At 41.7% G+C, this 21,779-nt stretch overlaps 2 protein-coding genes across 2 annotated transcripts; both read right to left on the bottom strand.

Annotated features, from left to right (window-relative positions):
• Nucleotides 1–2,673: 2,673 nt before the first annotated feature.
• Nucleotides 2,674–7,104, bottom strand: LOC109987076 (replication protein A 32 kDa subunit). The gene is made up of 9 exons (XM_020638040.3): nt 6,747–7,104; nt 6,601–6,653; nt 6,401–6,502; nt 5,377–5,490; nt 5,228–5,299; nt 4,677–4,784; nt 4,160–4,282; nt 3,195–3,292; nt 2,674–3,017 (listed from the first exon to the last, which is right to left on the bottom strand). The coding sequence occupies exons 1-9, from the start codon at nt 6,757–6,759 to the stop codon at nt 2,936–2,938; spliced, it is 765 nt and encodes a 254-aa protein (XP_020493696.2). The 5' UTR covers nt 6,760–7,104; the 3' UTR covers nt 2,674–2,935.
• A 415-nt stretch (nt 7,105–7,519) lies between these two features.
• pdik1l (PDLIM1 interacting kinase 1 like) lies at nt 7,520–21,563 on the bottom strand. Its single transcript, XM_020638027.3, has 3 exons — nt 21,345–21,563; nt 16,991–17,286; nt 7,520–13,715 (listed from the first exon to the last, which is right to left on the bottom strand). Exons 2-3 carry the CDS (start codon nt 17,273–17,275, stop codon nt 12,975–12,977), a joined length of 1,026 nt encoding a protein of 341 aa, XP_020493683.1. The 5' UTR covers nt 17,276–17,286; nt 21,345–21,563; the 3' UTR covers nt 7,520–12,974.
• Between the last annotated feature and the right edge of the window lie 216 nt (nt 21,564–21,779).

Raw genomic sequence — 21,779 nt, 5'->3', positions numbered from 1 at the left:
GGTATGCTTTCACACACACAAGACATTTTACTTTGTTGAATTGTGCTCTCTCTGTGTCAACGAAACTGTGCTGTGAGAAATGATTGGAGAACAATTTTAAATACAGATGAGATGAAAGACATATATGTGAAAAGTGGGGTGGGGGGGGGGGAATCAATGTATCCTTCATATTTTGCAACAGCATTTAAATACTTGTCAGTTAGTCTCAACAGCTTGTCAGATTGTGTGCAGCCAGTCGGTACTTCCACTTAAAATAGTTTCTCAATCACTGGTGGTAAAAAAAAACCCAGTAAATGCAGAATTTACTCTGGGTCTGGATTCTATGAAGAGGATTTTATCAGGATTATTTTTTTCATGAGAAAACAGAAATTGAATATTTCTTCACAGACTCTCTTGATGACTCGTGCCCACACATGTCTCCGGGTCAGGTCGCTCGGTTCATGGCTGAGGTCATTTCAGTCACAGAAAGGTTTTCTGAGCAACACGTGACGATTGAGGCCTGGAGGACGTTTCCCTACACAGCTGATGTAAACTACACTAAATGTTTCTTTTTTTTTTTAATCCCATTGATTTACACTCGAGGAGAATATGCATCTGGCGTCCGTACAGAAAGTTAAATGTTGTGATGGTTTTGCTTTGTTTACGGAATGATGCAGATGATGAAGTTATGCTGCTGCCTCTGAATACAGAATCTTTATTTAAAGAAACATTTAGAAGACTTGATCTCTCTTGATGGCTGTCATAAATGTACTCTCAGATAAAAGAGACAGGAGTGGATGTCCTACATTTTCATCTCAGTGCACCTGATCACTGCAGGTTGCTGGTTTTTAAGTAACTGGTATTTAGAATTCAACCACAGAAGAAGATAATGTAGAATTTGGCCCTATCTGAAAGGCTGCAGTGCAGTATGGAGTGCAGACTTTTCAGTAGACTGAGCCCACGTGGTCGTTCAGTCGGCATTTTTTGGGTCCACCTCAGTAGAATGAACATTTCAGCAGGGATAGTAACTTCTATTTTTTTTTTTTGCAGCATGGTTTGGATGCATCCTCTCAGGAAATTCACTGTATTTTAACACCCACAATGCTGTGCAAAATTATATGTAAAACATCACTTCACCTGTGCCTCCAAATCAAAACAAACGAGCATGGGGAAAAAAAAAACAAGGATGGATGCGGCCGGTTCGGGTAACACGCCTTTCAAATATTAAAATGTTCAGTTGTTACATTTTTTACATGCAAAGTGAAGTTTTGCATTATTTTCTGAGGCATCGTGTACATCACATCTGAGCTGGAGTGTCGATAACATGAGGCGGGCTGATGACGCAACTTCCACACTGAATGAATCAGGCAAAGTAGGAAAAGATATCGGCCTACTGAACAGTTGATACTAACAGGATACATCACAGATAGAAGGGACTTTCTACTGTCAGATTGTGAAGGCACTCTGCAATTCGGAAGCACCCGATAGGTTTAAAAAAAGACACCATTCTCCCTGCAAGTTATTGAACTATTACATTGACCTTTGAAACTACTATTCTACAGCGGAAGAGTTACAAATTGTTGTTTTAAGGGTCAGTCGGAAAGTTGAGGTTTAATGGTCAGAAAACGCCAGGCAGGTAAGCTTTGCTATATTTAAATGTTAGTTTCACTTACATAATCACACACACACACAAACACACACACACAGTGTTGGGTAAGGTGTCCTCGGGCTAAAAAGCAGCTTTGCTCTGCCCAAACTGAGATAAATGTAGACCTCTCTTTCAAATTCATTAGATCTCATTTTATACTTTCGTCATAAATCTTTAAGACTGGATGTAATCCAGAAAACATGATGCTCTGCTAGTCCATCTGCCAACAACACACTCTCAGGACCTGAAGAGGATTTTCAGTTTTGAGGGTCTCCCAAGGAAGTCCTGAGAAGTGAGTGAGAATTGATGTAGGCTCAGTAGCAATTTTGAGAGTCTGTTGGGGCCCTAGGAGAAAAATTCATTGGGGGCCCCTCAAAGCAGCATTCATCACCATTAGTCTGCCAGTGTCCCAACGCCTACTCCTCCTCCTCTCTTTTTTTCACTCCCAGTGGGAGTGATGTCAGATGGGCCCCGCTTAGGACGGTATCCTACCATCATTGCAAAATTTGAGCCACTGCTGTGGTGTAAAGTTTGTCAGCCCTGTGGGGCCCCCTACTGGCCTGGGGCCCCCAAGCAGTTGCCTGCCTTGTCTATCAACAAACAGCGCCTCTGTCCATACTGACGAGCTCAGGGACTGTGTGTGTGTTTAGCGCCTTCCCATTGTGAAATCGTCCAGTGTGTGAGAGCTCAGATGCCAAATTCTCAACGGCAAATTACACACAATCTGTAAATCCACATGTGTGCAGACTTTCCTTTGGGACTTACCCAAAGCTTACTGTAAACTTGGTGACATGTAGAGGAATTGATCATCCATACCCCCTTTAAAAACTGTAAATAAACATGGACGGAGCCTCAGCAACATCACCCATTGGTCAATGAAGGCGACCTTTGAAGCCCGTTAATGGCGGTCGCCATGCTGCAAATGATGTCTCAATACTAAAAACCTTTGTTCTACTTATCGACAGACAAAGAGCCAGAAAAAGAGACAGCTGGTAATTTTGGCATAACTCATACCAAGTGGTACCTTAAATGAAGAGGTCACCAGATGAACTTAGCACTTCATACTTTATGTACAGATAGCATGACATCTTTTTTTTTTCTTCTGTGTACCCACGTATTCAGAAAACAAATTAGAAACAGAAAAGTTACAACATTTAAAAAAACATCAATACATCGGTTGACTTATTCTCTACAAAAATTTTTTTTACAGCGTAACCGATATTAAGCCTTAAATAAATAACAAAAACAATACAGTCTATGCCGACTTCAAAAATATGGGTAGTGTGTAGATGCCATGATGCGTCGCCACTAATGTACACACGACTTGAAATGATGCTCATCAATGGTGGAGAAGACGTGACCTTCATTGATCAAAAATGTCAACGAAGTCCTGTACAAGAAGAAGAGAGAAATGAAAGGAAAGATAAGACTTTTTTGGATAAAGCTCCTGGTCTATCACCATCCAACCTCCGCACAAGTACATGTGTATGGACTGAGGCTTTCATAATTTATTCAATGCATGCATAGACACACAAAACACATGAGGTATGTTGAAGTTAAGAGGTACCTGATGTCCCACACACTCAGGTGTTCCAGCTGTCTCTCCAGGTCATTGAAACCGATGCCTTCAAGTTGGACAGAGAAACTCCTGATGACATGCAGCACCTAACAGAGCAATCAGGAGAAGACTTTATTACTAAGTGATGTCTCCTCACTTCTCAGTCGTTCATGACCTGCCATCTTAAGGATCGTTCCAAAGCCCCGAAAGCTGCTCTGAGGGAAAGAGGTGATTGAGGAGAGAGGAGGGAGATCTGAGGCGTGATGAGTGAGGAAACATGAGAGCAGCCTTAAAGATGGACACGCCCCCCCTCCCCCGCCGATATAGGATATCAGTCCCTGATTGGATGCTGCAGCAAATCAGGCCAATATGAAACTCTACAGCATCAGCGGAGTTTACTAACACAGAATCTAAACACACACTTAAAACTAAACAGGCATCAGTTTCTTCAACCAGAATGTGATGAGCTAGGATTTTTTTGTCAGACACACACACACACACACACACACACACAAGGTTGTGTTGGGGATTTTGGTTGTTTTGAAGAATACAGTTGTGTGGTAGTGTCTTGTCATGTTGCTGTATTAGGTCGTGTTGGAAATCTCTTTTTCTTTAACGCTTGACATGTGTTGTCAAGTTTTCTATTTTGGTTATCAAGCTGTGGGTCGTTTATTTTTAAGTCGTGATACTGTAGCAATAAAAGCTGTTCAGAGGTGGATATTTAAAGTTTTGTGTTTGAGTCTGACTCAAAGACAACTACTACTACTTTTAACATTTGACTTGAACTTTGATTGTTTTAGCCTGTGCAGAGAGCGCACAGTTAGAAGAATGCAAAGACTCACAATGAACACACTTATGGGAAATCAGTTTTCTAGAAATAAATATCTAAATGCAGTTTTTTTTTTTGTATTGGTAGTGTAGGGATACCGTGTCTGTTATTTGGTTGAACTGAACCTTTAAACCCTATAACTAACCTGAGACTGGATGGTGGAGAGATCGTTTGCTAAGACGTCTTCAGGGTGTCCATCATCACCTCCGTAATCAAAGACTTTTTCAGATCGCGGTGCAGCAGTGATATTCATATTCACATCAAATCCCTGAAGAAACAATAAAAACAACGTAAGGGTTTTCACTATTTGAATGCAACATTTTATCTCTGAAGGATGAAACACGCTCGCTTTGTTCTAAACATTTTTTAAAGGCCACATACTGTACTTCTTCCAACAAGTTTCATTGGGTCTTAGAGGTCCATATTAGAGTTGAGAACAGATATAGTGTTCGAAAAACATTGTCATGTTTATTTTGCATACAATGTGACCTTTAAAATTTGTAAAAAAAAAAAAAAGAGTTCTGCTCAAAAAGTTAGTCTGCAGTTTAAATTGGAATAATTAAAGATTTCAGGGTAATAAAATAGCAAAACACAATTTTTACTTTAGTTTCTGCTTATTATACAATAAATCATTTGACACACACACACATACACAGTTTTACCTTTCCAAAAAGCTGCATATGCGCTTGTACCACTTCCAGCATGTGTGACGTGATTTCATTCAGGTCTTTGATACAGCGCACATCCATCGCCAACAATGTTCTCTTTCTCTAAGGCAACAATAAAAAAAAAAAGGGGGGGGGGGGGGTGTCAAAGCATTGCTTTATCTCGCAGACGTTCGGGCTGCGGAGAGTTTTCAGAAGTCTGCGGGGGCAGAGGACAGTCAGAACCCAGCATTCACCGGGTCCACAAGGGGCTAAAAGAAGACTCTGAAGACTACCAGAGAGGCCGCTTGGGAAGCATACTTCACTGATTTACCCATAGTTCATTGCATTATTGACATGGTGTGTTTGTTTTTAAAAATGCAGGTGAAAAAACCTATATAAAAAAAAAAAAAAAAAAAAAAAACCTTATACAAATTAATCATATAGTAATGGTGTTTAAAAGGCCATGGGACCTGTTGGGCTCAGTTAGCCACTTCAGAAATTGGACATTCGGTTTCAGGCCAAGTCAAGCTGATCATTTCTGAAACCCTTTGTCTGTAATCACTTACTCTGAAGTTGCGCAGACTTCCAATAACCTTCACGTACGTTCCAGGAGGAACAAAAGTAATCGAAGCGCCATCCTGTGAGAAACAGAATCTTAAAAACTATAATTTACTTCCACATTTAGTTTTTTAAAAAGCCTGCGGATTGTACTTACCTCTGAGTTGACCCACTGCTTCACACTCAAAGGTGGACCGGTCATGTCGTCCAATGAATACTGGACGTTGGTCACAAAGGGAACATATCCTCTGATGATGCCCACGACAGACAGCTGCAGCAAGAAGATGCACAATGAAGTTATGATGGGACAAAAACTCAGGCTTTGGCCTTTATATGTGTACTTTCCTTCACAGCCCCTAAGGTTGTGAAAAGTAAAAATCATCATGTTGGGCACACAAGCTGTGTGACCACAACATAATTATTTAGTGTGCACAAGAATGAAAAGTGAGCTTTTTGAGACTTAAGTGGCTCCATACTCTGCAGTAAGCTAGTGCCAGTTTGTCAGACATTTAAGTGATTTACAATTCTGAATTTTCAAAACTTTTTGTTAAAAAATGTCAACAATGATCACATATTAAAAAAAATGGACATACTCCACCCTCTCACATTTGAAGACATTTCAGTCACACACCGATAGATTTAGCAAAAACTGCTTGTCTTGCAGGGTCCCTATTTACAAGACTGACCCTAGATTCCTTGGTAACATTAATTCCCATCATGCTCCTGGTAATATTGTACAAGAAAGAAAAATTATGGAGATTATTTGGCCACATGTGCCCTCGTGTGCAGTGGTTTGCATGATCTGGGTAGTCTGCTACCTTGACTGCTAGGCCAGGCATTTACTTCCTCCATATATCCTTTAACTTCACTGGAGCGATCTGCTGCAGTGCTAACAACATGTCTTACACCAAGTGATCTATTGTAAGTGCATCCAACTTTGGTGTCACATTCACTTGGGACAGCAGCCCTCCCTGGAGTCCTCTCTATATGTTTGAGATTTACCCAACCTGATTCCTGTTGCTGCTGGACAGGTGGAGGCTCTGTCTTTATTCCCCAGATGTGTGATTCAAAATCAGGTGGTGGGACTAAACTCCATAACCAGACTCTGTGCAGAACTCATTTCCAGTCACGTCGACTTAAATCCTCTTTAAATTGTACAAAATAAGTGTTGTAACGCACACCTGGTTAAGTTCCAAGTCGCATATTGCGAAAGAGTCACTGCTGACTTCTGAAGCAGACAGCAGCTGAGACACTGTGCACGGTAAAATCTGAAGAAATGCCGTCTGTGGAGAGATGGAAGTGAAGGAATCTGTTACAGTCTATAGGAACACATTTTCTCCAGATGATTTCAGAATGTGTTATCGACAGGAGGTAGACACACCTTTGATATCACTGCTTTGTGGCTGCATGTCCCAGCAGGGGACTGACTGCAGGCTGTGAAAACAAGAGACTCAAGCCTCATAAAGACAGCAGAGGTATTGTTTAAAGCTCTTTTGTTGGACTGATTTGAGAAATGTGCACACTTACCTCGGTTCCACATGACAAAATGTATTCAAATCTAACCATCTCACATTTAGTCAAAAAGTAGAATATTAGGACGATGAGAAGCAAGATCATAAACAGTGAAGCTGGAAGCTGCAGGAGGGAGAAGATGTCAGGTGTAGCTGTCAGCCTGCAGGTGTATTGAATTACAGCAATCACCTGTGCAGCAGTGCAGGTTCAGTGTAGGTCCACAGAGGAGGAAAAAGACTCTAAGAGTAGTGGTGGACTCCATGCTTCATTTCATTAAAGATCCGACCATATCCTCATTTTCACCTTTCATGTTGTCATTCTGTGAAACCTACAGAGCAGCTTTGCATGATTTGCAGCTCAACAAACTCCTTATTTATATGATATTGGCGTCAGTAAGAAAAAAAAAAAACATATTTCAGCTCTACCTGAAACTGTTTGTTTCAGCTGCTGTCCCTTTAAGACCCCCCTCCCCATGGGCCCATTTTCTTCTGATTGGCCAGCTCTCTGGGAGCGCTATGGAAGAGAGAGCCTATGTAAGAGTTTTCAACGGCCAATGTAGAGGCATTTAGCCATCTCGTGAAATTGTTGGTTTCATATCGGCGAAACTTTGTGCGATTTTCAGAACAAGCCGTTTAGCGCCCTCTGCGGACTCACACTGGGATTACTCCAACAAACGTTTACCTCTTGATCTGAAACTTTGCCTACAATTAGTTTGGGCACTCTGCATTCTAACACTATATGCCAGTTTTGAAATGGTGATGAGCATGATAGGTCAACTTGAAATGCAATTCAACTTTTTCTTTCAATCCATTTTATTTAAAAATTCATCAGTTCAACAGTGATTGACAGGTGTTCACACCAATTCTGATAAACTTCATTTAATCTCTTCAAAATACTTTACATCGACAAGGGAAAAAATTGTTCATACAAAATAGTGAGAGCAGAAGATCTGTGAGTTTGGATCTCGTTTGACATGAGTCAGTGTTCTTCATCCGACACAGGACAGGTTTTATGTGAAGTGCAGCCCTCATCCAGGACCAGGTTTTCATGCATCAGGTCTTCATTGGCATTTCTTTGCCACCAGTGACATTTTTTTCTTCAAATGTGAACCTGAATGACATATTGGCTCGTCTATGTGGTCTATAACGTCTATTGGAATTAGCATATTTTCCAATGTGCATCAACAGAACTTTGTGTACTTATAATAAAGCAGAGGTGGCTTAAAATGGAGTCAATACTTATTTCATCAAGAACAGAAATGCTACATGAGAGTCAGAACAAAGAGGGATTTTTAGACTGATATCAATGCCAATTTAAGGGGGGACCTTAAACAAATTACCAATATCATACCTATAATGTTGGGATTGTGGACTGATATAACTAAGTGAAGACCCTCAGAAAGCTGTTAGTACAATGCAACTTCCTGTTTAACGATTTTATATATTTAACCAACTCTATTAATAATCAATATCTGCAAGGCTCTTGATGCTCTGTTGCATGTTCTGCAGAGGATCAGTATGGTATCACAATATCAAAAAAAGGGATTTATTGTTATTCTGACTGAGTGAAATAAGGTTCAGGATACTTTATTTCTACCTGTACGTAAATTTGCTTTGAAATCGAATTAGGTCTAACTTGTTGAAGGCGGAATAGAACACTTAGATAATCCGGTTGGAGGTTGAGTTACTCTTACATGTATACACCTCAGTCCTAGGCGTTCAGCACATCCTCCACAGTTCCCATATGTGCCAGGCTTGGACTAGGAAGTAGAACAGCCTGAATGTGTAGAAGAAATCCATAAAGAAAACAAAAGACGAAGGAACCAAAACGGCGAGTGCTAGAGCGAGAAACACACATTTCTAGACAAGCGAGGATACAAAATGAACAGAGCTGTTAAGTTTTCCATGTTTTCATGGTTCGACAGACAATTTGGTGAGTTTTTGGTATGTGTAATGTAATAGGTCGATCAGAAGGTCCAATAATTGCTGAAAGGGGGTGTATCTCTAAGTACCATAGCGACCGCGACGTCAGACATACCTCTGTCAGTAAATCCACCCCCCCCTTACTAGTACTGGGACAAGGACAGTTGTCCAGGTAAATATCCCAATCGACGCAAGTATGCATGTAAACGTGCTGAATGTTGGGAGGAGTGCAAACTGCAGTCTCAAAGCGTGCTCTTAAAAGTTTACATTCTTACTCTTATCAAAAATTGTGCCATCCAATAGCGGACTACCGACTATAGGCCCATGTCGGCCTGAAATGAACGCCTGTATACTCAGGTATACAAGTTATTTGTCCTGGAAGCAGCTTTCTGAGTGCATTTTGACAATCCTTTCAGAGCATCATAGATAAGCAGTCCACATGGAAAGGGTGTCTTTTTATTAAAGTTCAAAATGCACTTTATAGACCACCATTACCAGTGATCTGAGTAACCAGAGTTACAATCTTTATCGGCCTCAGAAATCTCATATTGTTTCACTTTCTGGCTAAACTGAGTTCCTGGAGATAGCAGTATTGGTGGACATTGCATGGGGGTCCTGGATCAGGGCTACTGAAGTGCTGAGGTTTTTTTTTTTTGTTTGTTTGGGTTTTTTTTTTTGTTTTAAATCGATGACCGAGAGTTTCAAAGACTTTTACCATTTCCAAAACTACCCCAGAACCAGACAGAAAAGGACCGTTGGAGTTGACCCACATGGTCTACCAGCTTTGCTTTACACAAAATCACCAACAATAGGCCGATGAAAACATACAATTATCACTATCACACCAACAGTATTGACCTGTAAATATACCACATCTTTTCCATAACCAAAGTAAACTGAAGCTCAATCAGAAGAAGAAAACAAAGAAAGAATCATCACAGCAATTTACATGTCAATCAAGTCAGGCTCCTAAAAACAGAGCACACCCAGTCAAAATGTACATCAACCTTGTTCGTCATGTTGATCCTGTACAGTATTTACACATGTGCAAAGGAATAATACAACAAATCAAAGGGTGAAATCTCTTTCAAACCCCACATCTAGTATTTGTTTGGCAAATGTTTCACACCTCATAAGAAAGCCGTTTGTCTTTCATCCCTATACCCTCTCTTTTCTTGGGGGTTGAGGGAAGAAAACTGGCTAGAAATGACTCTACCCATCATCCTCTGCTCTGATTCGAGCTCTCAGGATATGGGTGACCTACTTTGAGACCAAACTTTATGCTCGATTGTGAACCACAAATACCACATTCTTCAAGCGAAGCAACATTGTCCAAAAGCAGCATTGACTTCCTGCGGCACAGATTTTAAAACTGATCTATGGTATTAATATTCACACCAAAGAGAGGGTTAAATGTGATGCATCTCAAGCACAACTTTGTGGCCAATTGTGTGTTTGGGTGCGACATCACGGAGGCCACTCTAGTGTCTAAAAGGAAGCAGGGACTTTGAGAGATAAGGCAGATATCAATCTCATCAGAACAGCAAATAAAACAAGTAAGCCGTGAGAATTAAAGGCCATCGAGCAGATTCATATTGGCATTGGCAACAAGTCAAACAGAAGCGTAATTTTCTGCCACAGTTTGAAGGCAATGGAATAGCCAGGGTTGTTTGGTTTGTATAGGTGTAGGTTAAACTGCACAACTTAATGTGTGTACGACCTGAAAGGCAAAAAGGGGTCCTGCACACATGATCCTCCGCCAAGCTCTGCAACGACTTAATAGGCTTAGAATTAGCCTGTCGGAAGCATGAAGAAAGGGATTACTGTAAGATCCAGAGCCAAAGGAAACGAGCAGCAGTGACACAGTGAGAGGAGATCAAGTTAAACACAACAGTATTATGTTTCAGAAAAGAAAAAAGAAAAAGAAAGCAGAGATCCTCTGGCTCACGGAGGATTGTGTGTCGAGTGCACTGGTGCCATCTCTCACTTCCTCCCTGAAGGTGAGAGGCACTGCATGCATAAGTAGACTGTTGGCTGACATTGTGTTCGCCTGGTAAACAAATGCAGACGCAGTTATCGCACTGAATCCAGCCTCGCAGAGCGGCTCGATACGACGCAGCAGGTAGTTATCAGGAATAAATAAAAAATAAAAAAACAAGGAAATCAAAGTGCTTTCAGGGAGTTTCAGTGTTCCTCTTCAAATGGACTCGGAGGTGAATATTCATGTCACAGCTCACCCTTCAGGTAATTAAATCTAGGTTTAGGCAAAACGGGGGATTTAGGCTAAGCAGTAGTTTTGTTTTATTATGTGTTTGGAGAAGTCACTTCAACGAGTCGTCTAAATATGGGCAGAACTGTTTTATGGCAGCGTCTTTTGTGTTTTGGATTTCCTAATTCGAGGATAATTCTGGTTTATTTCCAGCTGTCTGTAAAAACCATGCAAGTGAATTTCAGATATAGCATCATCAGAGATCTGCTTTGTCCCAATTCAGGGCTAGCATCCTTCGAATGACCCAGCAGAAAAAAAACAACCCGGCCTTCGTAGACCGCTCAAGCGGAACTGAAATGTTAAATACATTTTGTGATCACAAGTTACTGACCGAATAACAGCCAAATATAAGAAACCACCCAGTGCCGTAAACCAGAATGATCCTGTGGACTTTTTGATCAACTGTTTGAAGTGAATTAAAAATCTAGTGTTTGGTCTTTAAGGCTTTATAAATGACCCGTCTTGGTCGCTTTACATTCTTGTACCCTGGTTATTGGTGTGTCTGAGACCGATCGTCTTATCTGTAAGTCTGAGATGAGCAGACAAGAGAGAAACACCAACCACAAGCACCTGCTGGGAGGACACTTACTGATAAAACGTCCCCTACCCAAAACTACCAACGAAGCAGCTTTAAGAAATACACACAATGTTATCTTCAAGCACCAAAGTTTGGAGATGTTCCCCCTTTCTGTGACTGAAAAACTGACCTTGACTGTATGGAGTTTGTCTACAAATACCCGTCATATTGTGTGATTTAACTACCTGAGTGTGCTGGGCATTTCAGCATTTGATGCTTAAACAGAATCAAATCTTGATGTCAGTGCTGGTGGTCCGGTACCAGAGTAAAGTTTGGAAGTCAGCTTTTCTGTTAAAGCCACGGAAAACTTCAAAACATTCAACACTTAGGAGGTGATTGTGTTCTAATATGGGCCCTTTGGATATATATAAGCTGTAATGATCACAGGATTATGTCTCATATTGCATTTAGTTAGAATAATTAGCACCAAGTCCACAGTGGTATTTGTAGACAAACTGTTTGACTTTCACTTTTAATTGAATCCAGGACTTTTGGGGGTCATTTTGCTCATTCCATCACGCTCGAGTGCTTCTGTAAGGAGGAAGTGGAAGCTGTGATGTGATTAGCCTGAGACTAAGCTGCACTTCGGCGCAGCAGCAGTGAGTTTCACACCTCTCCCCTTCAATATAAAGACACAGCTTGTAGAGGACTGGATGTGCTTGAACAGTGGGTGCAGTTTAAAGGGGAATTCTGGTATTCTTACACCTGGGCCAAATGTTTCTAAATACTTCAGGGTCTGAATGAGGATGGGTACAAAACATTTTGGAATTGCTCCAGTAAAAGGGAGATATTCCAAAACTCTGAGTATCTATCAGTCCTTTATAGTGTTTTCACACATGCACTAAACTCCTGATAATCTGGGTGAACGCAGTGGAATTCTTTACCAGACTATTTCCACATTGCGCAAGGGTGAGCCTAATTGCAAATGCAGCAAAAAAACATTCAGTATAATTCACCACAAGCGTGCAGCTGGGTGATGACGTCTACATCATTCACGGTGCCTTCTAGCATGCATGATCATCATGCATATCATGAAGCTGCTTCACACTCTTCACTGCTCGCCAGTATATTCTTTTCCACTCGGCCATTATAGTGTCCGACGCTGTTGCTTTATCTGTCATCTTAAGACTTCCACAGCGTCTTTTTTAGACGTCTTGAGGCCCTCATCCCTTCCTGAAACTTTATACTACAAAGTATGTGTGCATTAGCAATTCAGGGAGATTTCAGTGGCAGAATATTTTCTGGAGTGCATGTGTAAAAACTGTTTTAGACCCCAAAATAATCAAACATCAGGCAACAGTTGAAAAACAGAATTCCCCTTTAAGAAAAGACAAACAACTGCTATTCTAATTATTGTTCCCTAGTAAAACAAAAAAAACAATATTCCCAAAATGTGATCTTCTAGATTAACATTAACCGATGAGATGTGTACATGTGCTTGATCAGCTCAGTCTGTGGGGCCGTTTGCTGGTTCATCACGTGTCCCAGTCCAGCTCTCTGCAGGCGATACGGACCAGTCTGAGCTCCAGTTCGAAGGCGTCGGGCCGTTCCTGAGGGTTGGCCGACAGCATCTCCCTGATCAGCTGCTTCATGTGGCTGTTCATGCTCTTTTTCCTCGCGGGGATCAGCAGCTCCATCTTTGGGTTCTCTAGCAGGGCCTCCCCAAGAGGAACAATCTCTGAACCCTGCTGCACGTAGCTCCCCAGCAGCTCCTTCTGAGTCTCCACGTCCACAAAGGTGATGCGCTCCACCATGGCCCAGATGATCACTCCCAGAGCAAAGATATCTGCCTTGGCGGTGTAGTGTCCCTCCCAGACCTCAGGGGCCATGTAGAAGTCTGTTCCGCAGGCCGTGGACAGGAAGCACTTGTTGACACTTGCCGGCTCCTCTGGGTTGAGCCCGGAGGTGGAGCACACCTTACTCAGGCCAAAGTCGGCCACTTTGAGGGTGGGCTCGCAGGAGCCGGCCGGCGAGCAGGCCTGGGAGATGAGGATGTTGTCCGGTTTGAGGTCGCGGTGTATGATCTGGTTGCGGTGCAGGAAGGCCAGGGCGCTGCCCAGCTGCAGCATGAAGCTGGTGTTGATCTTGCGGCTGGGTTTGCGGGACAGCAGGTAGGCGTTCATGTCGCCTCCGTCACAGAAATCGGTGACGAACCACAGGTAGTAGGCACAGCAGGGGTCGAATGTGATCTCTCCCTTCAGAGACGTCTCGACCAGCTGCAGTAGAAACACAGAAGAAGAAAAGCTAAGTCAAAACGATACTAGTGATGTTCAAAATCAGTTGCCAAATAGCTACACGCTTCAAGATACCATCCGTCCACTGTGCTGATTTACATCCAGGTAGTAGAGCAGTATGGCAGTACAGCCACCAGAGCTACAACCACGGCTAGTTGTGGAATTGTGGGACTGAATCAATTATAAAATAAATAATTTAGCCAACTTCTTTACAGCCGTCACAGTGTTTAACAGAAAATACTGTCCACAGCTAAAAGGAGGCCACTGAACAAACTGATGAACATCTGTATAAACCGAGGGTAAAAGCTAATGTAATAACTCTACAGATTAAGTAGTATATCTCTTATGTCTGGTCTAGTTTTTATCATTACTGGCACAATGAGAAACAGCTCTGCATTGTAGGGAGAAGAAAATGTCACTCAGAACCTAACGAGCCCGGTTGCTCTGGCTTTGTATTCATCACGTTGTCAGCTATCTTTCTTTAAGGCCATTTTTTTTTTAATCAGAGCCAAGTGAGAGGCCTCTCATCTTTAATGTCTGCTGCAGGAAGTCAGTTCATTTCATCTCTTTTTGACAGCAGACCACAAACCTGCAAGCATCATCCTTCTCGTGTTAAATTGAAATTCATTTGGGATGTATCCCCAGAGTTTGATAGATGATGTTTTACATGTAATATAGAAAAGCAACAGGTTACAGGTTAATAAAGAATAATGTCGAAGAGAAGTCACTTCAGAGTAATTTCATTTTTCTTGCAGCCTAAAAATTTAAAAAATGAAACAGCTAAAATATTAAAATATTTATAGTTAAAATAAATTAAAAGTACATAAAATAATAAATAAAAATAAAAGTTAAAAGCTGGGGGGGTGAAAGCACTTTAAGTATTCTTCCCACGTGGCATCAAGAAAGTAATGAAGTATTGACATTTGTGAACTCTAGTCTGAACACACCTAAAGAGATCTATTAAGTCTTATGATAAGAGATGAAGGGAATTGAAAACAGGTGATGTACAATCACTAAAAGTAGAAAAATATTAGTGGAAATTAACGAGCTGAAGGCATCTTCCTTTAAGTCAACCTGGAAGAGCAAAAAAATGCAGTTCCTCAGGTGTCCACTTGAGGCTAAATGCAAACACCAAGCAATTTCCATCAGGTCTCATGTTTAAATCCAATTTTTACATGTTAACAGTAGTTTAAAAAAAAAAAAAAAAAAAAAACAGGTTTGGTATCAAAGGCTATTCCTATAGCTTCTTGTTTGTGTACAGGACATACATTTTTTTTAAGGCTCACCATTTTTAGTTTTTATTGGATATAAGAGTGTTTGCATACATTTTGCATAATCAGGGGCGTGCGTGTCTGGTTTGGCTACCAGGTGGGGGCGTTTGAAGCTGTTTGCCAGGAGGCATAAGAGCTGCCTTGGCTTTCACCTCTTTGTCTGTTATCAGACGATCAAAGGTAAGGTAAAGATAACATCCATAAGGGTGACTGCCATCGCTTCAAGAATTCTCTTCAGCAACTAATGGGTGACTTCACTCGCCTTTTTCAGAGTGTGATTCCACAAAGAAGCTCTGCCGCCATCATGTCTTTTGTACATTCTGATATAATTCCGCAACAGCGTATTATTGGTGACCCAGTCTGAATTCACATTGCATTATGGCTTTATGGAAGCAGGACATTTAGAGAAACAGCGGGAGATCCAAATGCACACATAGAGCGCTGTTTTGGCTGGCCATGCAGATCCGGTCTCGCCCCTGCAACGCCTCTTTTACTATCTCTAACGGCGGCACAGAGCTGACATCACTTCGTCCCCCTTTACTCCTTTGTGACATTCATAGTGAAGGTGAGACGTCACAGGGGAGTACATATACTGCCTAAAACAGGCAGAGTGAATAAGGCTACAGAGACTACGTCCATCTTTTCTACAGTCTATCGTCTGTTTAAAAAGCAAGAGCTGGAGGTAATTTAAAAAAAAAGGTCTGTAATCACTTATAGTAGTATATACGTTAGTAAGTCTGTGATGAAGGCAGAGGAAAAGATTTTGATGTTACTAATGAGATCAGTCAGTCAGAGTAAGTCTGAGGGTTTGCATTGTTCATTTTAGTGAGAACCCTTCTATAACAAAGAAAAAAAATGGCAGAAGCAGTTAAAATTATAAGTCAGAGAAATGCAAGATGAAAGTAATTTTGTCAGCAGATGAAACCCTGCATGGAAGCTAACAATGTAAACTGCTTTACAGACAACACATGTGCTCTGAATATGTTTTGTAGGCAAATCCTAGTGGAAGCCCCGCTGTAAACAAATGGCTGCAAATTGTTTGACAAGCCGGCAGCCGAAGAATCCACCGCCCAAAAAGAATGGATGCAAATTATCCCACAGTTGGTGCGGTCAGATAATTCTGCCCCATTATCATGTGTTCTTCTGAAGGCACGTACTGGAACATTACAGCGCAATAAAAAAAGAGCTGGAATAAAAGGGATTCTGGGAAAGTATCCAATGCTAGCGCTGCAGAAAGCTGAATGAACGGTGTGACAATAGCCCAGCGTGCCGCTGAGAGACTATAATCAGGCACCAGCAGAGCGCCTGTGTCCCTGCCGTCAGACAGCGGGGAGGTACTGCGACATGACAGGCAGCAGACAGGTTGACTGGGGAGGGGAGGGGAGGCCCCCTACCTCAACCTGACAACACGTTCATGTGACTGTGGGGCCGCAGAACCATCCAGAAACATCCAGCTCTTCTGCTAATTCACAACAGCAGCTCACACAAAGGAAGACAAACCAGGCTTTACCAACAACTTTATGATGATATTCTGCACCGCCAAAATGTCAATCTTTGACCACTTTAGAGCATGGTTGTTACGACACCAGGATTTTAAACTTTGATATGATATAAATCAACAACACCTGTTTCTATACCACTGCAACAAAATATAAAGTAACAGAAACCCGACATTGTGTAATTCAAAAGGTAGAGGTGAAGCTTGTCAAAATTTTAACTTGGATACTTTTTGATGATCGTTTCAAAAATACCGAGGTCATCATTAATGATCATCCTATGCAGTCGTATACTTTGAAACAGAAATGTTTAGTACTCCATGCAGTGTCCCATTAAAGGAGCAATATGTAATTCTGACACAGAGTGTTTAAAATTGGTTCGGCTGTACAAATTCAAGACATTGGACAGAGCCAAATCCAGATTACTGTTAAACTGCAGCAGACCTCCCCTGTCCCCCACACCCCATTACATTGAACTCTGCATCCTCACCTCCAGGTAGAGCGGGGAGCTGGAGCCGTGGTTCATCCTCTGCGCTAGCTGGTCCCGCTGCAGGATACACTCCTCCAGGTGGATGACGTTTGGGTGCTGGCTTTGTATGCTGCTGAGGGCCCAGAACTCCCGCAGGGCCAGCTCCACATTCTCTGGAGAGTGGCAGCGGATCTTCTTCACCGCCACCCGGGCCCCTGTGCGCTTCACCACCGCCTCATAGACCACGCCGTAACTGCCGCGGCCCACCTCCTGGATCAGCTCGTACTTCGGCTGGCTGCTTACCATCCTAGTCCTCACTGTGGACAGAGAGCCAGTGGGTTATTTTTCTATTGATTTCAAATCTTAGTTACAACAAAAGTCAGGCAAACTCCTTCCCACTGTCTTATCAGCACATTGGCAAACCTTCAGTAGAGAAGCTATGCTAATTAGTTGTGCAGTTTAGACATGCAGTGCTCGCTCTCTCTCTCTCTCTCTCTTTCGCTTGCAGAAGCTCTGCATCATTACCGTCATTTAAACATCAGAGGGTTTTTCCTCCTCAAACATGTGGAATCGAAAAGTGTCAAAGTATAGAATCATTTTGGGCGCCAGTGGTCTGGTGGTTGGTGGGTGTGCCTCATGTGCGGGGGCTTTAGTCCTTAGGGCAGGCGGCCCAAGTTCAGGTCCAACCTGTTGCTCCTTTCCCGCATGTCGTTCCCCCTCTCTCTCTCTCTCTCTCTCTCTGTCCTTTATTTCCGACACTATCCACTGTCCTATCAGAAGACATCGGCCAAAAGTAAATCTTAGGGGGGAAAAGTATTGCACATTTTTGACAACATTATAACGGATATGGTTTGAAATTTGCTGCTTTTCTTTGGCCTGGTAATCTTCTTGCCAGGCTTCAAACTTAGAGACACTGGTGCTACCAACCTTCTCAGTGAGTTGCACTAGCTTATGATTTGATTTGTTCACTTCTTTCCTAGATGAGCATGTATTTATTTTTTTAATTGACTGATTGCTTAAATAAGCACGGTATTAATCAGTGACCTTCGATGATAATCAGTTGTCTTGTTTTCAATGCAGAGGAAAGCGCCGACAGACTCATCTCCACTTGATATCAAACTTGTAAACTAAAGGTGCGGCAGGAGGCAGCTATAAACTGGCCACATTCGACCTTTGCTCCTTCATTGTTTGGGATTTAAATTTTGTGAATGGGCATTCCTCCTCTGCTACGTTGTAAGGATAATTGAACTTGACGACCGTTTCATTCTCCCCCTTTGAGCGATATTTTGGTGCCCCAGTGCATCAGGGCCTGAAATTCATTTTTTTCGTAATGGGGAGGAATTCCCCCCAAATGCTTCACACAGGAGGGAGTCAGGGGGGTTGGTACTTGAAAGCTAATTTATTAGCTTTTCCTTGTCCATTGTTTTTCCTTCAGGTCCAAATGAGCATAAAAACTTGCCTAAATGATAACCTCCCAAATGAAACAGTGTCATTTCTGAGACCTTTCTGATCCTGACCTTAGTAGAGTTACTAATGTCTGGTTTTATTATTCACAATATTATAATGACCATTTCTCTCAGTGAAGGAATTAGTAGTCTCAAACAACATTAGACAAATTAAGCAAGGATGGGAACCCAACAGTGTGTTTAATGATAACAAAGGCAGTGATGTCAATCAGACAGCTCACATAAAGTGTCAAAAATGGTGCTGTAACAAGTCTACATTAACGTTTGGATAACCTAGGGGTGCCGGGAGCCTAGCGGGTATGTTGTGCGCCCCCTGTACAGAGGCTATTGTCACAGCGACCCTGTGTTTGAAAACACGTAAAACTGTGAGGAAAACAAACTCCTCCAAACTGTTAACATCCCTTCTATGCAAAGAATTTTTGGCAAAGCTAATTTCAGCCTCTATAATCTCTCATCTTGTTAAAATAAGCCGTTAGACAGCTTCATTTTTTTAAACTAGGTTAGATGGTTGATAGATTAGCTAATCTCACAAAAATGCCACCACATGAAAATGTTGTTTTGCAGACTCTCAAAGAATGTTTCCCATTTGTTCCCAATCTGCAGCCCTGATTGGAGATCCCCCTAGAAAGCTCACTTTATTCACCATTTACTGCCATATTTCCCAACCACGACATCATTTACACATTATGTCTGAGAAACACATGTTTCCGTAAAATTCCCCTGGCCGGTTATCAAACTCCCAAACAAACCCCAGATATAATCGCCATGATTTTTTTCTCATGGGTGTAACTGAACCAAACAGATTATGCTGCTCACAAACACTGCCCTCTTGACTGAAAAGCAGAGACCAAAGGGTACATGATCTTGTATTTATGTTAAACTGTGTTATTGTTGTTTTATGCAAACATTTTTTTCGATATATACACAACAGCATCTCTTCTTGTTCCCCTTACTATTTATTATAACGGCATGAGACAAGAGGTCGCCAGGCTGCAGCTATACCTGACTCCTCGGCTAGACTTCACCAGAAGACACCAAATGAAATGTCTCTCGTATCCTTTTTATTGGAGTTACATAAACCTGATATACCTGCAACACCAGAAAACAGGGCCAGCACTACAACAACTGGGTGTTTTCATTAAAAGGATTTCATAATGGGGCTAATGGTGTTCAAACAAATTGGAAAATTAGATTTAACCATGCAAGAAAAACAAATAAATCATTTCTGAGCATCACTTCATCAGACTGATATTTACTGATTATTTGCATAGAAAATCTGTTGAGTTTAGACAAAAAAATTGCCATCATGCAGTAATTGACTAATGAAGTGATTTACTGGTCCCAAATTCAAATGCAGTTATTGAGTTTTTGATGGTAAACCATGGATAATAGTAACAAAAAAATCCCATATTTAGCAGATAGGAACAAATACTTGTGAGATATATTCTTGACAATAAACTTGTCAACAAATCATTTTCTGTTAAATAACTTGTTTTTAGCCTGCAACAAACTCTTTCATCCAGATTGCAATCTTTGGCTGCTCACAGTTAACTGAAAGTCTTCCCTCACGCCTGCAACGCTCCCTAGCACTGGGGATGATTATCGCAAAGAGACTCATTCTGACAAGTTCGATAAAGAAATTCTTGGCAATCTGGGACCCATTTCTTGCCCATTTGGACAAAGCTGATGTGGGTTGAAAGCTCACCTTGTTACCACCACAGACCTCTTCTTATAGACTTGATACACAGCCTATTTGGGTTTTACTGAGTGACTGGCAGCTATGCAAGAAATTTCTGTTTACTTTTCACTTGTTTTTTTAATCACCAAATTTTTTAATGTACATGTCTGAGCCGGGTTTGTTTGTTTGAGTTCCTGTATGTCCTTGTATTATTTGTATTATGAACAAAAAGATAAAAACTACAAATAAAATATTGAAAATAAATAACTTGTTTTTACTGTTCCAGCTTCACTTCCAATGACGATTAATGGTTTTAACACCAGGCAAACAAAGTGTTAGGAGTTAATTAGGTTTATATTTAACATTCAAATGAGCTTAACGTCAACAAAAACATAAATAATGACCAATTAAATAACACATTTGTAATATGACTCATCTAATTATTTAGAAAAAAAAAAAACATTTAGCAAGTCCCATTATTTCAACAACAAAACTATTACCTTTAAACAGAACATATTATCTTAAAGGTGTAAACCAACCATAAATTGACAGGTGTCAAAACACTGTCACCTGTGTGTGTAAACAACCTTTACATAGACAGATTATAAAACTTAAAAAGAAATGTGAAGGAGGCAGAAAGGTCAGAAAAGAAGGCAGAGGAGATGATAAATAATGTATCTCCACAAAGTCGGAAAGGGGTGGAGGGGAGGGGGAGCTGACAAGAGATGCAGATAGCCAGCAATGCTAACAGGCTAATTAGGGATCCAGCAGTCTGATTGGCTAACAGGCTAACAGCTATGTGGCCTTGGACAGCGCCAGCTAACGTGAGCTAATCACGTTAACACCAGCTAACAAAGAGTGCAGCTCCTCACAGCACAAAACCGCATGCACGTCTCCGTCTTTAGCTTTTTATAAATCAATCATAAACCGAAACAAGTCCACTGAAACTGTCCCATCGCCGCAGGGAGGGAGGGGGGAGGGGGGGCAAAGAGGAGGCGTGCATGTTAAGCACAGGGTATTGACAGTTTATTGTCCCGTATGTGTGTGTGTAAGTGTGTGTGGCATCCAAATAGCCTCATTCCCAACAGCACACACACACACACACACACACACACACACACATACACACCTGCGAGACAAGTAGGTAAGTAGCCTCAGCAGGCAGACAATAGTCTACATGTAGAAAAGGCTTTCTGAGCTGAGCTGTAAGTTGTCATGGTGTCAGTCTCACCTTCGGGTCGTCTCTCTGGGGTCTCATTTGTTGTCTTCTTCCTCACTCTCCCTGGCAGCCATTACCGCCGCACGCGTTCTGCTGCTCCTCTCGCGCAAGTCAGAACGAGGAGGTTTTTTTTATTTTTTTTTATCAAACACTGTGCCGTGAGTGAGCGCGTGCAGCTTGCTGTGCTGTGCGGTGCGGCGCGGTGCGGCGCAGAGGTGGGACGACCGCTCACGATGAGACGACTTCCGGCTTGTGCGTTTCAAAGTAAAGCTCTTCGTTTCATAAGAGAAGTCACTGTCATCAAGATTGTTGGAAACAGTCAAACTTTATTGACCGTGGGGGGGGGGGGGGATGTGATGAAGGTTAAAATTTGCTAAAAATGTGATGAAGGTTAAAATTTGCTAAAAATGTGATGAAGGTTAAAATTTGCTAAAAATGTGATGAAGG

The sequence above is a fragment of the Labrus bergylta genome, chromosome 19 (genome assembly GCF_963930695.1).
Source record: "Labrus bergylta chromosome 19, fLabBer1.1, whole genome shotgun sequence".
Classification (NCBI taxonomy): Eukaryota; Metazoa; Chordata; class Actinopteri; order Labriformes; family Labridae; genus Labrus; species Labrus bergylta.
The sequence above is the reverse complement of the archived record's forward strand: the minus strand, read 5'-3'. Positions and strand labels throughout refer to the sequence as shown.

Coding starts and splice junctions, on each gene's coding strand:
- LOC109987076 (XM_020638040.3), bottom strand. Junction 4,283..4,676: donor ATATGCAGCTTTTTGGAAAG/GTAAAACTGTGT, acceptor TTGTTTCTTCAG/GGATTTGATGTGAATATGAA. Junction 3,018..3,194: donor CTGAGTGTGTGGGACATCAG/GTACCTCTTAAC, acceptor CTTCTTGTACAG/GACTTCGTTGACATTTTTGA.
- pdik1l (XM_020638027.3), bottom strand. CDS start 17,275: ATGGTAAGCAGCCAGCCGAAGTACGAGCTGATCCAGGAGGTGGGCCGC. Junction 13,716..16,990: donor GCTCCCCGCTCTACCTGGAG/GTGAGGATGCAG, acceptor TTTCTACTGCAG/CTGGTCGAGACGTCTCTGAA.